We start from the raw sequence: 16,729 nt of genomic DNA on the forward strand, positions 1-16,729 counted from the left end.
ATTAAGACACCACTTAACTCATTAATGCATGGGAACATTAAAGATGCAGTTGTCTTTTTAAAATTTTTTGCAATACCTGTTTACATTTAAAGGAAAAAAACCACAAAAAGATGTCAACATTTTCCTGCAATGAATTTAAGGGTGAAATTATTTTGTAGTCTTATAGTTTTTATACATTGGGGGGCTTCAGTTCCAATTCAACACGTTGCAACATGTTTCGATTTCTTCCACAAAGCAAACCATGACACCCCGCTCTCCAGGTGCATTAGAATCAATCCTGAGATGTCACGGCCCCTGGCCCTTTTACTGACCCGGACGAGAGCTGCCTGTAGCGTGGGAACTACAATCCCCACAATCCATTTGTGCAAGGAACAGAGAAAAGGGGAGGAATGTGGTCCCCCGCAGGGGTTCTGGGAATGGTAGTTCTATTGCTGCTTCCCTTAGTCCTCAGCTGAGGGCAGATTTACAAGCACCTGTCCCTTTGCAGGGAAGCTGAACTACATTCTCCACCACTCCCTTCGAGATTGTCACAATGCAGTTGCTTGATAACAAGCCAAACAGGAATTGATGAGAGCTACATGGGAGAGATTTAAAGGTAAGGTCATGCTAGGCTTTGCTGGGGTTGTAGCTCTCTTTGGTGGGTTTTGTATTGTGTTTTCTGGCTAAGAGCCTGTGACATTTCATTCAGTTTGGGCAATCATCTTATTTTGCTGGGGTGGGAAAATTCCTGCAGACGTAGCAGCTAGGTCACCTGTGGACCAGGGGAGTCACCTGCCTTGTGGCTCTGGTTAGGTGTGTAGCATGGTACCTCATATGCCTAGAGGTTGACAGTCATAAAATAAGAATTTGAAGGGAAAAGTCTACTCCCTATTGTGATGGCAAAGCTTGCTGTGGTGTGTCAGGGATCGATCCCATGAACTCTTGCTGAATTTAAGCTTTTGTGTTTGTTTTTTAAAAAAGCCTTTATCGCCCCAACCATAAGAACTAGAAACATCCAAATGTGAACTTGGAGTAGAGTGATGCAGCAGCGTCTGCCTATGTCTATTGATGGTTCCAGTGCTGCCGCGGTCTCTGATAAGTTTGAGCAGTAGCCAAGATAAATTGTCAGGGCTTTTCGATACTGCTGCAGTTCAGAATCCTGTGGGCGGCAGCGAAACTCCCCAGAAACACGTCAGTTTTATGCAGATGCTGCTTGGGAAGGCTGAGCGGTAGCAGCAGAGGCAGTCAATGGAGAGAGGACAAAGGATGGTGCTGGGTGCTCAGTGACTGAGGCATGAACAGTTAGTGAATGTTCCTGAAAATGTTGGCCTTAGTCCTCTGACTAGTTGGTGTCTAGGAAATTTTTCACGCTTTGATCATAGTTAACAGTTTATGCTCAAGGATCACAAATTGCTTTACACAAGGCATAAGTGCAGCACCACTGTAGTGCAGCCACCTTTGGGGTGAAGGACAGCAATCAATGGGCACACAGAACTATGCAGAACAGTGTGGTTAAAAGGGAAGATTTGGCTAGGGTTAGTGGGGCAAATCCCTACTTCTGTGAAAAATAGTATGGGATCATTAATGTCCTTGCAGAGAAGACAGGCTCTGATTATTAGTAAAGGTTATTAGTAAAGAATACACAGATATTTTGACCTTGGTAGACCTAAGAACTATCTATCATCCTTTTAAACTGGGTGATAAAGCAGCTTCATTCTTAATCTCCAGAGAGGTGCCAAATACTGGCGGGGCTTTGACAATGAATTACAATCCAAGAATTGGAGCCTCTAGATCATTGAGGCACATGTGGCTGGGACTTGTATACTTGACACAGTTACCAAAGATGTCTTGTGAGAAAGCAGAAGGCACAAGGGTTCAGGACTGTCACCACTCATGAACTTTGAATTACTGCAACATGAATAAAAGAACCAACACCAGCCTCTCCCTCTGACCCAGCAAAACTCTGACAGACCTAAAATGAGGGACAAATGGCAGAGGTGTCAATAGAAAATGATGTGAGATTAAATTAATTCCCTGTGTGTAAAGTAATCCATGACCCGAAAAGAAGCCACACCAATGCTTAGAATTTGTGAGGTACTTCTCATGTTCAGAGTCCTTTGTACACATCATAGTCTTGACATTTCTGATGTCTTAAATTATTTTCTGTATTAAACAGCAAAGTAGCATAAGGTTGGCGTGGGAAGTAGGTAAGATTGAGTTTTAAGTGCCTCATATACATTAAAGAAATATTGCCAAGGTAAGCAACACTAATAATAAAATACATGGGTAATGTTTGTCTACAAAGTCAGTGTTTTGGGTGTTTCACTGCTTGTACATTGTCAAACACTATGTATGCCAATTCCATCCACCCAATCAATGGCAGTTTTAAGGCTAAACCATTTCAATTCCTGAAGCTCTGCTATGCTCAGCAGGCTACACACCAAAATAAGATAGTGAGGCAGCCAGAGCATTCCTTTGATACTTACTTTGCTGAGTCCCTTTACCCTCATTATTGCACCTTTTTAAGGTGCCAGGAAAAAGCTATTCATGCTTGCAAGGTTTTTGCGTGTGTCACAGTGATTTAAAACAAGCTCTTTTCCCGGAAAAACTGGATAGCTTGAACATGAACAAATTTTCATCTGGGAGTACTAAATTTCACTACATGCCCTTCAGACAAACTTGGAGCCTGGTCCTACGGTCCTTACTCAAGTAAAACTGAAGCCAGTGAGAACCTTACTTGGGTAAGGAGAGCAGGATCTAATTCTCAAGCTTTGTCTATACTTTAAAAAAAAATCACCTGTTGCTGAACTGGAGCAAAACATGGCTTAATTGGGGTGTATAGATCAGGACAAACCATGTTAGCTGTACTTGTGGTTGACTCCTATTATCTACAATGGCTAGGTCTCCTACTGCAGCAGAGAAGGCTTAAATCAGCCGCTACCCAGTCTTCTTTAGGTCCTCTCCCCACCACCTCATTATTAAGCAAATCCTGAACTTTTGAAATGACACAGGTTTTCTGTTACCCAGTGTCTCAAAATACTTGTCTGAAAAGGCAGCTGTATGTTTTTGCCAATGCATGTAAAAATCATAAAACATGTGGATAACTTTATTATGTAAACCGGTATTGGGTTGCTCTTACTACCTAGAGAAATGTCCCACTGTCACAGTTCAATTGATAATATATTAGCTTGCTTGTCTTTCACTTGACAAATGGATTGGAGCCTGTTTGTCATTAACATGCTTTTGCAACTACAGTAATTGGTTAACAAAGCTGTGTTCAGAAGCCTGGGTGGGGGTGGTTAGTAGCTAGAGACCAGGTCTGATATGCAAGAGGATCAATATGTTTGCTGTGACTGGTGAGTTGATTTTATTGTGTATATCTGCTTAAATTTATTTTTTTAATGCAACTTGAATTACATTTTTAAGTGAAGGGCTTGAATTGTATCCAAATAGCTAATTCTTATGATAAAAGAAGAGGATAAAGGATAACTTCTTGCCTTCTGTTGATCATGAAAATACCAGTCCTCTTCCTCAACCCTCCCCACACCCTCCTGTGTGTTTAAAATTAAGCACAAACACATACACTAGTAAATTTCAACCACTGTTTATGTCCTGATTGTAATGTAAGAGACAAGACAAAGGGTTACTCGTTTCTCTCTGAACCCTTTCCTTCCCTCATTTGGAATGGTTGGTTTAAAGACTTTGCTCAGTGTAACCCTCACAGGAAAGAGTAATGTATACATCTGTATGTTGGAAGTGTAGAGAGATGTATTATTCATACCTTGTCAATGTATACACTGGAAAACAAGCTGAATTTATAGTTCTTTTCCCTTTCCGCTAGTGCTGCTATAGTTAACTGTCTCAGTATTTCCATTATAAGCCCATGTTTTCTGAGGTGTATAACTGTCTTTAAAACAAAGAGTTCATTAATCTTATATCCTAACAGAGAACATACAGTGTTGCATTTAGAAAACAGTTGTAACTGCATATGAAGGGGAGTAATCTCAGTGTACAAACATGCTCCAATAAAATTAACTAGCATTTTACATATTAAGGGGACAATGGCATTTTACACTTGAAATGATGCTCCTCTGTCAGAGATCTGAAAGAGCATTACAAAGGTGGGTGGTGGTATTTCCCGCCCCCACTCCCCGCCCCATTTACAGTTGACAGAGCTAAGGCACAAATAGGTGACTAAATACCTTTGGAAATCTGGCCCAGAGATATTAAATAATTAGCCTTGGATCAACCAGGAAACTGGTGGCAGTTAGGAATAGAGCTCAGCGCAAATTATACTTGCAGTCGCTTGCTGTAGCCATTAGACGCATTGCCACTCCCAAGAACTATTCACCATTAATTCAGCTACATCTTAACTGGGGCAGAAGAGCCTAGTGTTTTGTTAGCAATAATTGATGCGGCAGAGCTGAAAGAGACAGGCTTTATTAAACATACCATGAGACTGGTGTTCCATACTCCAGCTCTGCTCTTTCTCTCTATGTGGCTGCAGCCCGTCTGGTTACACCCCTGAGCCTCAGGTCTCTCACTAATATATGCCCCTTCTGAAACCTGTCTTTCTCTGGTTCCACTCCTCTTTTTATATCTGGGAGCTCCTTTGCCGCTAATGTTTCTTTTCCACTTTTCTTTACCTTTGATTATATTCATATGTAAATAAAAGAACATGGGTAAATCCCTGACTCAGGCTGGCCAGAAGATGGTCTCCAGGATGGTTCTAAATACAGAAATCTGTGCAAAGGGTCACCACCAATAAACAGTACTCTTTGAAGCAACTAGGGAAGCTGGTAAGGTGGGATCCACCAAAGGATTTAGGTGTTGCAATGCTGAGCATCACAGTGCCTAACTTTCAGGCACCTAGAAAATCATAGGAGTAATGTTGCATTCCAAAAAGCTGAGTGAAAAACCTCGGCTCCCTGTACAATGAATGGGAAGAGATAGCAGTCTACAAATGTGGTTCACAAAAGCCAGCATGTTAAGTGGCTCACTGTCTAAGCTAGCCAGTGGGAGATGCTGACCAGAGGGGTGTGCCCTAAGCCTTTCCCCTCTGTCTGAGATAGGTGCCTAAGTCTGGGCTACAGGAAGGTGCCTATTTCCGCTAGCAATCCATGAATGGGAACCCACTGCCTGGAGTCAAGTGGCTTATGCACCTAAGGAGTGAGTTAAATGCCTGCCTGGCCCCACACAAAACATCAGGAGGAGCAGGTAGTGGTCCATACCTTTATAACTGTTATCCCAGAGGTTAGAGTACTCACCAGGGATGTAGGAGACCCAGGTTAAATTCCCCACCCTAAGGGGCGGGGGAATTGAACCTGTCTCCCACATCCAAGGTGAATGCTCTAACCTCTGGGCTAAAAGTTATAAGGTGGGCAGCAACAGTATTACCACCACCATGTCCTCCTCCTGGATTCTGACTAGGGCCCAATCTGGTAGGAAGCTTCTAAGCATGCCTACCACGTTGGGTCCTGCATGTGACTAAGGTGGCCGAACGTCTGTCTTCCCTGATTCGTGATTTGCTCTGGGGTGTAGGTGGGAGATAGGCATGTGGGTGCCTGGAGGGAGGCAGTGGTGTGCATGCCCAGAGGCAGAAATAAAGGGTCTATTGAACTTTTATTCTGAATTCTTAGGTGCTGAGTGAGTGTAGGCACCTGCAAGGTTTGGCGGGAGTTTTGTGGATTGTAGTGGAGCCAAAACTGAGACTTAGGTGCCTAAATCTGGGGGGTCCAAGTGCCTAAGTACCTTCATGGATCCCATCCCTAATGGCTACTGCACCAGGAGGAAGGATGACTTCTGTTTGCTGGGAAGCAGGGCTGGGTTAGGACTCTCTGGGCATGTCCACAATGGAACTGGTAGGTGTGATTTCCAGCTCAAGTAGACGTACCTGTGCTCGTTCTGATAGCGCTAGTGCACTAAAAGTGAGAGTCTCCCATAATTACATGAGTCAAGGAGCTGGGGCTTCAGGAAGAACCCACCCAGATATCACAAGACTCACCATAAAAGCCCGAGAGTTGGAAATGCTGCATTTACTACTGTGTAATTTACATTTTCTTCTCTTTTTGGCATGTCCCCCACCCCCTCCCGTCCCTTACTCACGCACGTTGCCTCTGAATTGGGTCTACTTAGAATGAGCGCGAGGGAGCTGAAGGGAGTTCTATTTCGGTGTAGCTGGCACGCCAAGGAGCCAGAAAAATGGACTATAGCAAGAAAAGTATGTCAAATAAGCTAAAGTAGGCCACCCCGACTTTATTTGACATCTTCTGCTCCTCACTGTTTAAGCTATCACACCTGAGACTCCATTACATATTGGTAAGCGGGTTTCCATAGGCCTCAGGGAGTCTTAAGTCCCACCCAGCCAATACTTAATGCTTAACTCTATGTTCATGACATGTATGAGGTTCATCGAGTTAAGCACAGGGATAAGTATGGCAGGACCAGGGCCTAAGTAAGGGCATCCCAAGTTACGGTACTTTTATGCGTTACCTCTGTATGAAGGAACTTATTCCCTATCCCCTTCTTATGGCAACTATATCCATTCTAATACAGAACGTGGTGACTATTCTGTATTGTATATGCATGTGTAAAAGCTTGGGATGTCTACACATTGCACTCATTGTTTTTGAAGTATATACTGTGTGGGAGATTTTCAAAGGCACAACTAGCAGTTAGGTGCCTAATTTCCCTTGATTTCTGAGGGGAGTTAGGTCCCTATCTGCTACTTTGCCTTTGAAAATCTCCCCATATTTTTTTTTATTCACCAGTAGAACTTTTTAATGCAATAAGGAGTGACTTTTGTGGCCTCCTATAGACTCTAACTGGCTATTGTTAACAAGGCTTAAAAAAAGAACAGTAATTGACAGCTTCCTGATTACACTTTACAGTTGAATGTAATCTTTTTGCAATAGTATTTCCTTTAAACATATACATGTGGGATAATAGCATAACAGCATGCCACTGTGGTTTACATGCTTCTTGATCTTTAAAAAGTTCCTGCAGCAATAGTATTAGACCAATGACTTTGTTAGATGCTTTCTCTGTTGCTCTTTTCTCTGCCAATCCACTCACCCATTTTAGCGTGTGCTGGTTGGATGGAAGTTCTAGAGTTGTCATTCCCCCTCTTTGGCTGGTGAATAGCAGCATGTTTGCATTATGTAGCCAATCATACATTCTTTCCCCACTTCACTTATGCTTTACCTCCGGTTGTGGCTGTTGGAATCACTGGGGTTAGATTCTTGGGCCAGTTCTGCTGCCCTTATTCACATTGAATAATAATACTCATGTGAGCAGACCCATATATATCAATGGAACTTCTTGTGTGAGTATGTACTACATGATGTAAGGAAGGGTGACAGAACTGGGCCAAAGAATGGTCCTTGTATTCATCAAAGGCCCCAGACTCCCTGCCCTCCTTTTCATTCTGTGTTTTGCAGAGTTATAGGCTACTGAGGTTTTTTGTTGGTGTGTTTGCAGTTTCCAGGTACTTTGTAACTGCACTTTTATTTCCCAATTATTAATAACTTTCTGGTTGCCCTAGGCCTTGGTGATACAGCCCATTTCCAGGATGTCAGTGTCAGGCTGCATGAGGCCAGTACCTGCAATCTCTTCCTCTTTTCAATGGGCTAATAAGCAATTGTGTTCTTCAGTTCAAGGTCTGATCAATTTTTCCCCCCCCCCACAAGTAGAAACTGCTTGCAGATGACTGCACATTGTGATGCTAACATAAATTTCCTCCTATCAGTGCCCTGTGACAATCTGTTCTAATCCGATTTTCCTCATCTATTCCTCTTGCCCCGCCCCTTTTATTCGCTCCTGTGACTCCTTTAGTTGAGGTACATGGAACTGTTTTTGTTGGGGGCACTGAACTGTATAAGAGTTTAGATTTCTATTGCTGGCAAACTCAAAAAACACAGGTACTTCGTCTGTGGAGTAGCGATCATTATTGGTTAATTCTCTCTGAACCCACTGTCCTACTTTTAAGTAGGCTGTCTGCAGTTGCTCTCTAATGGAGTCCCTTCTGTTTGATACAGGGGAAGATGGTCAGTTTTTTAATTGTAATCTAGAGAGTTAAGGGAGGGATCATGTCACTATAAATATGAGATAGGTCTCTAAGTATTGCTAATCATTTGGGGAAAAAAACAACTAGGGCACTATAGCTCCCTGGTCACTGGCTGCAGAACTGTTGGACAACCAGTAGGAGATGTCTTAAACTCAGGGCCAGCCTTACTCATGTACCTTAAGCCTGGATCCACAAAGGTATTTAGGCACCTAAAACTGGGGTTTAAGCACCTAAGTCCCATTTCTAGTCTCCACTGTGATCCACAAAACCCCCACTCAGCTGCTGTTGAACACTGTAGGGGCCTCAGCTCGCTTGGTGCCTAAGTTTTCAGGATGAAAGTTTCCTAAGTGTCTGTTTCTGCCTCTGGGCATGCACACTTCAGCCTCCCTCTAGCTGCCTGGAAACCTAAGTCCTAGAGTGATCCATGAAGTGGGGGGAAATAAGTGGAAGAGTGCCTGTCAAGCCTGATCCAGTAGGCATGCTCGGGGGGGGTCACCAACCAGCTGAGATCCTATTCAAAATCTGGCCTTAGGAGGAGGTAGTGATGGTACTGCCCATCTTCTAACTTTTAGCTCTGGTTAGACCACTTACCTGGTATGTGGGAGACCCAAATTCAATCCCCTGCTCTGCCTGAGAGGGAGAGGATTTGAATGGAGTCTATCACGCCTCTCAGAAGAGTGCTGTAATCGCTGAGCTGGGGAATAGTTTGTATTCATCCAATCTCTCCTGTTGAAGCTGTTCCATGGTGTATAAATAGTCACTGCAGAAAGGGATCTGGATCCTGGGTCTTCTTCCAGGCTATAGAATCTTTCATTCTCTCTTTCTCTGGCCCGGTGAGTCTTTAAGTATTTATCCAAAGTGGAACAGCTTCAACAGGAAAGAGTGAGTTGAGTACAAAAGAATAGCACAAGCATGTAGGGACAAAATCAGAAAAGCTAAAGTACAAAAATGAGTTACACCGAGCAAGGGACGTAAAAAGGCATAAGAAGAGATTCTGTAAATACACTAGGAGCATGAGAAAGACAAAGGGAAAGTTTAGGTCCACTACTTATTAGCTCTCTGTCCCTGCTAACACATGACATCAAGAAGTGAGGTGTTGAATGCTTATTTTGTTTCCGTCTTTACTAAAAAGGTTAATTGTGAACAGATATTGAACACAATTAATATTAACATCAAGGAAGGAAGGAATGTAAGCCAGAACAGGGAAACACCAGGGTAAAGAATATTTAGATGTATTCCATTTGGCAGGGCCTGATGAAATTAATCCTAGGGTACTTGAGGAGTTAGCTGAAGCAATCTCAGAACTGTTAGTGATTATCTTTGAGAGCTCATGGAGGACGGGTGAGGTCCCAGAGGACTGGAGAAGGGCAAACATAGCACCTACATTTAAAAAGGGGAACAAAGAGGACCCAGATCATTATAGATCAGTTAACCTAACTTCGGTACCTAATAACATACTGGAACAGCATGGGGCACGGGTTACTTGCTGGAGGATTCTCTGCTTCTTGAAGTCTTTAAACCATGATTTGAGGACCTCAATAGCTCAGACATAGGTGAGAGGTTTATCGCAGGAGTGGGTGGATGAGATTCTGTGGCCTGCATTGTGCAGGAGGTTGGACTAGATGATCATAATGGTCCCTTCTGACCTTAATATCTATGACTCTATTAAACAATCAGTTTGTAAGTACTTAGAGGATAATAGGGTTATAAGTAAAAGCCAACATGGATTTGTCAAGAACAAATCATGCCAAACCTGCCTAACTTCCTTCTTTGACAGGGTTATTAGCCTAGGGGACAGAGGAGGAGCAGTAGATGTGATGTGATGTATCTTAATTTTAGTAAGGCTTTTGACGCAGTCCCACATGACATTCTTATAAACAAACTAGGGAAGTGTGATCCTGATGAAATTACTATAAGGTGGATGTTCAACTGACTGAAAAACCATAATCAAAGAGTAGTTATGATTGAAGTCAAACTGGGAGGACATAACTAGTGGGGTCCTGCACAGATTTGTCTTGGATACAGTACTAGTCAATATTTTTTATTATGGACTTGGATAATGGAGTAGAGAGTATGATTATAAAATTTGTGTATGACACCAAGCAGGGAGGGGTTGCAAGCACTTTGGAGGAATGGATTATAATTCAAAATTGTTGAATTTCATGTTGTTGATTTCAAACCAAAGACACACAAAAAGTACAACGCTTAATAAGGAAAAATCCAATGCACAAGGCAAAATGGGGAAATAGCTGGCTAGGTGGTAGTACTGCTGAAAAGGATCTGGGGTTATAGTGGATCACAAATTGAATATGAGTCATCAATGTGATATACTTGCAAAAAAGGCTAATAAAATTCTGGAGTATATTAACCGGGGTGCTGTATGTAAGACACAGGAGGTAACTGTCCTGTTCTACTTGGCACTGGTGAGACCTCAGCTGGAGTTCTGTATCCAATTCTTGTCTCCACACTTTAGGAAAGAGATGTACAAATTGGAGAGAGTTCAGAGGATAGCAACAAAAATTATTAGAAAACTGACCTGTGAGGAAAGGTTAAAAATGGGGCATGTTTAGTCATGAGAAAAGAAGACTGAGGGGGACCTGATAGCCCTTTATATATTTGAAAACTGTTATTCTAAAGAAGACAGTGATCAATTGTCTCCAAGTCCACTGAAGACAGGACAAGAATTAATGGGCTTAATTTGCAGAAAGGGAAATCTTAGGTTAATATTAGGAAAACTTTTCAACAAAAAGGGCAGTTAAGATCTGGAATAGGCTTCCAAGAGAGATTGTGGAGTCCTTGTTGTTGGAGGTTTTTAAGAACAGGTTACACAAACACTTGTCAGGGGTGGTCTAGGTTTATACTTGGTCCTGCCTCAGCGCAGGGGCCTGGACTAGATGACCTCTGTGACAGATATCCAGTCACATCCAATGTCTTTGGGGATGAATGGTTTATAAATGATCTATTTCATGGGGAAGGGTATAGGGTTGCCAACTTTCTACTTGCACAAAACTGAACATCCTTGCCCTTCCCCCGTTCCTTCTCTGAGGCCCTGCCCTCACGCACTTCATCTTCTCCCCCCCTCCCCACATCCCTCGCTCTCCCCACTCTCTCTCGGACTCATTTTCAGTGGGCTAGCTCAGGGGGTTGGGGTGTGGGAGGGGGCTCTGGGCTGGGGCAGGGGGTTGGGGTTGGGGGGAGGTGTGAGGGCTCTGGCTGGCATGCAGACTCTGGGGTGGGGATCAGGGGTTTGGGGTGCAGGAGGGTGCTCCAGGCTGGTATTGAGGGGTTCCGAGGGCAGGAGGGGGATCAGTACTGGGGCAGGGGGGCTGGGACGTGGGAGGGAGTCAGGGGTGCAGGCTTCAGGTGGCACTTACCTCGGGCAGTTCCTGGAAGCTGTGGCATGTCCCCGCTCTGGCTCCTATGTGGAAGTACGGTTAGGTGGCTCTGCGCGCTGCCCCATCCACAGGTGCTGCCCCATCCACAGCTCCCATTGGCCATGGTTCCCGGCCAAAGGGAGCTGTGGAACCGGTGCTTGTAGCAGGGGCAGCGTGCACAGCCCCTGGCTGCCCCTACGCCTAGGAGCCAGAGGGGGTGACATGCCACTGCTTCTGTGAGCCGTGTGGAGCCAGGGAAGTCAGGGAGCCTGCCTTAGCCCTGCTGTGCTACCAACCAGACTTTTAACGGCATAGTCAGCAGTGCTGACCGGAGTCACCAGCGTCCCTTTTTGACCGGGTGTTTCAGTAAAAAAACAGACATCTGGCAAACCTAGAGGGTTACCACAGCTTCCACAGGAAGTAAAAACTGTGGGGGGTGATTAAGGTGAGTCACCGAGACTAAACAATAATGGAGAGGTACCACCCTGCCGGAGTGGTTGGCATATACTAGTTCAAGTTGGGTTTTTGAGAAACTAGGAAAGGGCTTTTAGTATAAAGGGATGCATTTGAACTGATGCAAGGCCTTCTTTCTGATCCAACAAATTGACAGGACCTTCTGTACCAGGTGGGGGATGGGGAGTGCAACCCTTGCAGAAGGGTTGGCCATGTAAAGCCCCATAAGACTGATGGGTGACTCCGGGCATGTTGCTGTGTGTTTAAATTTGTTTATTTTTATTATGTTTGCTTCTGTAGTGCTTTTTCCTTAAGAATAAATGTGCTTCCTTAGAAAAAGCTGTGTGGTAACTTGTAGCTGCTGTTCATAGCCCTCTGAGAGAAAACCAAGCAGAGGTATTGGCCTTTAGGTAGACTGTCTTGCTGGGGATATCACATTGTAAGGCAAGGAGCTGTGCAGCCTTAAACCCTCCAGTCAGAAGAGATTGAGTTCTGGGTCCCTGCCCAGAGACAGGTGACAGCTGACTGGGAACTCCTGCGGTAGACCACAGAGGGAGAATGCAGGTGCTGTTACTGTGAAACTGTGACAACCTCTCGAGGTTCCTTCCAGTCCTACATTTCTATGATTGAGGGAAATTGCTTGAGAATATCCCACAGCTCAGTGGTTAGAATGCTTTCCTGGAAGAAGGAAGAACCTTGTTTAAATCCTCTTTTTCTCCCTCAGAAGGAAATTGAACCTGCGTCTCCAACATCACAGGAGAGTGCTCTAACCACTGGACTAAAAGTGGGTACCCCCAGCTCCTCCTTTTTGACCATTTTATGGGGAGTGGAGCAGGCTCTTAACTCATTCTCACAAGAAACAACTTAGGTACCTAAGACACCTGACTCCAAGAAAGGGGTTACTGGTTGTGGATCACAAGCAGGGATGGCCACCTCCCTGCCGCCTTGACTTAAAGGAGCAATGCTTACTTAGTATACACACTTCTCATTGGCATCTCTCATTGGCCAGCTTAGGTGGCTCCCTGCCTAGCACACTGTTTTTTGTGGATCACATTCTAAGGCATCTTTTTTCCCCTGTCATTGTATAGGGAGCCTAGGTGCTTAACTCAGGCTTTGTATGTCACAGTGTTGTTCCTATCATTTTCTGGGTGCCTAAAACTTAGACACTGTGACGCGTAGGTTCCTTTCTGGATCCTGGCCTTACTCCTTTAGTAACTCAATGTACTCCAGTGAGACTTGTCCCATTAAAAGACACTAGTCAACATGAGCAAGGGTGTTGGGATCTGTGTGTGTGTGTGTGCTTTTTTTTTTTTAAACACAGGTTTTACATGGGTTGCCAGTGTGAGAAAGATAGGTTAGTAAACACAAACAGAGGTAAGGATTCATAGGTTTTCTTTCTGTTCTTTAGATCTGTGTTCCTCAGCTGAAGTACAGACAGGAAAATTCTTACAAATTTATAGGTTTTACTATAGACAGCAGAATAAAGATTGTGAATAATATCATCTCTGTCAAAAATTGACCTCAACATGGGATGTTGCCACAAGAGTTATAAATCAGTTCAGTTAATTCAGGGTCTTATCACAATCTTGTTACAAAGGCAAACTTTTTTATCCTAGTTCTATATTAGTCTGGGCAGGTGATTTTTGGTATCAACATGAAACTATAGATCCTTATGTATCTCTAGTCAAGTTTATGGGACACTGCTTTTGTCAGTTCAACAATCCTAAAGTAGGACTTTAGAAATGTAGGCAACTTACTTAATTATTGAAGAATGTCAACTGAGTTCAAATCTACCTTATCAACTCATACATGCTCAAAACTATCACACATTAAACCAAATATAATATACAGGTAATTATTGTGAGGCTATTCTAATTTCTCTGGAATTTCACCAGTACTGTAAGCTCTTAAATTACTTTAACCAAAGGTTCAAATAGTGGTAAGATCTTTAGCTTGCAAACCAATTCAAAGTTTCTTCCTCTTTCTGTGTAAGACACCGTTCGTTCTCTTGGCCACAAAATCTATACGGCTTCTGGTATGAACTCTCTGAAATAATCATGATTTCTCACAGCTAACTTGTTTGTAGGGAAGCAGTTTCCTCTTTCAAATAGTACTAGGCTTAGTTAATACAGTTAGTTTCTCCAGACTCTGTGCCTTCATTGGAGTTAGTGATTGAGTGGTTCCTGAACACCATGATCAGCTTCAATAATTGAATCCTACAGACAACTATTACAAGAAACCAACGGATCACCACACCTACGTCCACAGATCTAGTAACCACCCCAGACACACCAGGAAATCTGTTACCTACAGCCAGGTCCCAACCTTGTTAAGCTCTTGGTCAGAAGCAAGCTCCTCACAGACCAGGACACATCAACTCAAAGCAGCACCAGACTCTGCCAAAGCAAAAACTGCTAGACGTATCTCCACTGTTGTGATGATCAATTGCCCCTCACAACACACCTATCTTAATCCATGGGGCTTGCACATGCCTATCACAACATGTGCTTATCTCATCCAGTGTATCAAATGCCCCAATAACACTATATGGATTGCTCACACAGAAAAATGATAAAGGACAAAACCACACTCTCGCCTATGGGTGAACACTTTTCTCAAAGTGATCGCTCCATATCTAACCTCTCAGTCCTCATCCTCAAAGGAAACCTGCACAGCATCTTCAAAAGACAAGCCTGAGAACTTAAATTCATAACTCCACTGGATACTTTAAAAAGCCATGGACTTTACAGAGACACTAGTTTTATGGCTCATTCCAACAATTTGTAACACACCATGCTGACTACTAACTCTTCTTTGTCCTACTACTGCAGAGGTGTTATGGCCCACTTCATTTTAAGTAGTGTCCTACAACTTGTGGGAACCTCTTGTGCTTAATTATCTTGTCCCACCATAGATATGACACCCTGATTACCTTGTCCAGATCTGAAGAAGAGCTCTATGAACCTCAAAAGCCTGTCTCTTCCACCAGCAGAAGTTGTCCAATAAATTACCTCACCCACCTTGACTCTCTTAGTGATTCAGTGTAAGTTCTAGACAACTAAGACTAAATCTGTTAGTGAAGGATAAGCACACATTATACACTTTAGTCATTCGAAAGGCCTTAACTCTGATATGTACTTTCTGAGGAGCATTTGGTTTAACGTGAGCAGGTCACCACTTGGGTAAACAATTCATGTATAAAAGTGACTTTTGAAAGTGGCGTGAAAGTGGCTTCTCCAGCTCAGCTTCACAATTGCAGTGACTGGTTTCTCAAGATTGAGTGAATCACCTGAATGAACTTTAAGATGGGAGAGAGCTCTCCCACTGGCATAATAAATCCACCTTCATGAGAGGCGGTATCTATGTCAGTGGGAGAAGCTCTCCCACCAACATAGCGCTGTCCACACTAACACTTAGGTTGGTGTAACTTGTGTCGCTCAGGAAGGTGGCTTATTTTCACCCCAGAGTGATGTAAGTTATACTGAAGTAAGTGGTATGACAGATGTATTTCTATTCTTGTTCTGAATTTTTCAGCCCTCTCTCTAGGTAGAGGCCCTTGTTGAACACTTAGTTCCTGGCAAGCTGGAGTGTAAAACTACCCTGCGCTAGCCTGGGGTGCACTAAATGTCCGTGCATACTCTGCTGCTGGGCACTGAAAGTTCCTTAGTGTGCTTTGATCTACTCCTATTTCAAAGTGTTGTGTGTGTCAGGTATGTGGCAGGCTGATGGAGGGTAGATTTACACCCCAGCGTGCTGCAAACCAAGTGTTTATGTAGAAAAGCCCAGAGTTAACAGGGTGCTTGTTAGCTACAAGACTTCAGTTGTTACGGAGCAGAGAGCGCTCTTGCTGCGCCGGCAATGGCAGTCTCACTCACGCTCTCTCTCTCTTCTGTATATTTCAGCTTCAGGAAGCAACATGTTGAACAACAAAGGGCATTTTTTACATTTTCTGCTGGGTGGCATGGCCTTTCGTGGAAAAGCTCACTGGGCATGGGGGCAGGGCCGTCCTTACCCATATGCAAAGTATGCAGCTGCATAGGGCACCTGAAAATTTGGGGCACCAAATTTCCTGGTATCCTACGCAGCTGCGTGCTGCTCCAGCACCTGCTCTGCCTCTTCCCCGTGGCCCCCACCTCAGCGCCGCCCCAACTCCCCACCCTTCTCCACCCCTTCCCCAAAGCTCCTGCCCCTGGTCGGGCCTGCCCCTGCACTCACCGGGTGGCAGGAAATGGAGCGGCCTGGCCCGGCCCCAACACGCTCCGCTCCACCGGCTTGTGCTGGGGGGTGGTTTCCCCCCACCCCCCAAGCCTGCTTCTGCCCCCTGAAGAGGCCTGGGGCCAGCCCCTCTCCTCCCTGTGGGGGGGGCTGTGTAGGGCACCAAAATGGCTAGGGATGGCCCTGCGTAGTGAGGGTTGTTGGGGGGTGGGGGGCGGTCATGGCAATCAGAAAGTGACCTATGTTTCTGGCAAAGATTTTTTTACATGTTCCACCAGAACACAAATTGTGTTCCTTCCCATCATCCAATGAGAAAACAAGGAGTCCCCTTTATGACTTTTATTAAATTGTCTGCAAAATTCCAGGTTCTTTGTGCAAGATATCTTGTGCCATCCCAGTTTGTGTAAGCCATGTTGGGTCATATGGTGAACGCGTGCTGGCTCAGCTTCAGCCAGCGACCTACCTCTGCAAATTACTTTTCTGTGGGACCCTGTACAGTGTGGTCGTCTGGTTGACTTTGCATAACTCTATGACCTTTCCAACAGTGCTTTTAGCAGTTTGCAGAAATGTCCATTTTGAAGTTAAGAAGAGTTTTGATGTTAAGTCTCTTTACAGCCGTGGATGGTCCTGTCTATATTGCTGT

At 44.2% G+C, this 16,729-nt stretch overlaps 1 protein-coding gene across 4 annotated transcripts in view; it reads left to right on the forward strand.

Moving 5' to 3' along the window:
- Positions 1-464: 464 nt before the first annotated feature.
- Positions 465-16,729, forward strand: part of TBXAS1 (thromboxane A synthase 1) — a 324,038-nt gene continuing 307,773 nt past the window's right edge. For 2 of the 4 annotated variants that reach the window (XM_084632609.1, XM_084632612.1), the window contains exon 1: positions 3,271-3,335. Coding sequence is in view for 1 of the 4 variants with exons in the window: in XM_084632611.1 (XP_084488737.1) it covers positions 3,304-3,335 (32 nt within the window). In the remaining 3 variants the exon portion in view is untranslated. Of the gene's footprint in view, positions 596-3,268; positions 3,336-16,729 lie in introns of those variants that run through there. The other 2 variants (XM_084632610.1, XM_084632611.1) reach the window with 2 other exon arrangements.

This window comes from Lepidochelys olivacea (genome assembly GCF_965140295.1).
Source record: "Lepidochelys olivacea isolate rLepOli2 genome assembly, chromosome: 1".
NCBI lineage: Eukaryota > Metazoa > Chordata > Testudines > Cheloniidae > Lepidochelys > Lepidochelys olivacea.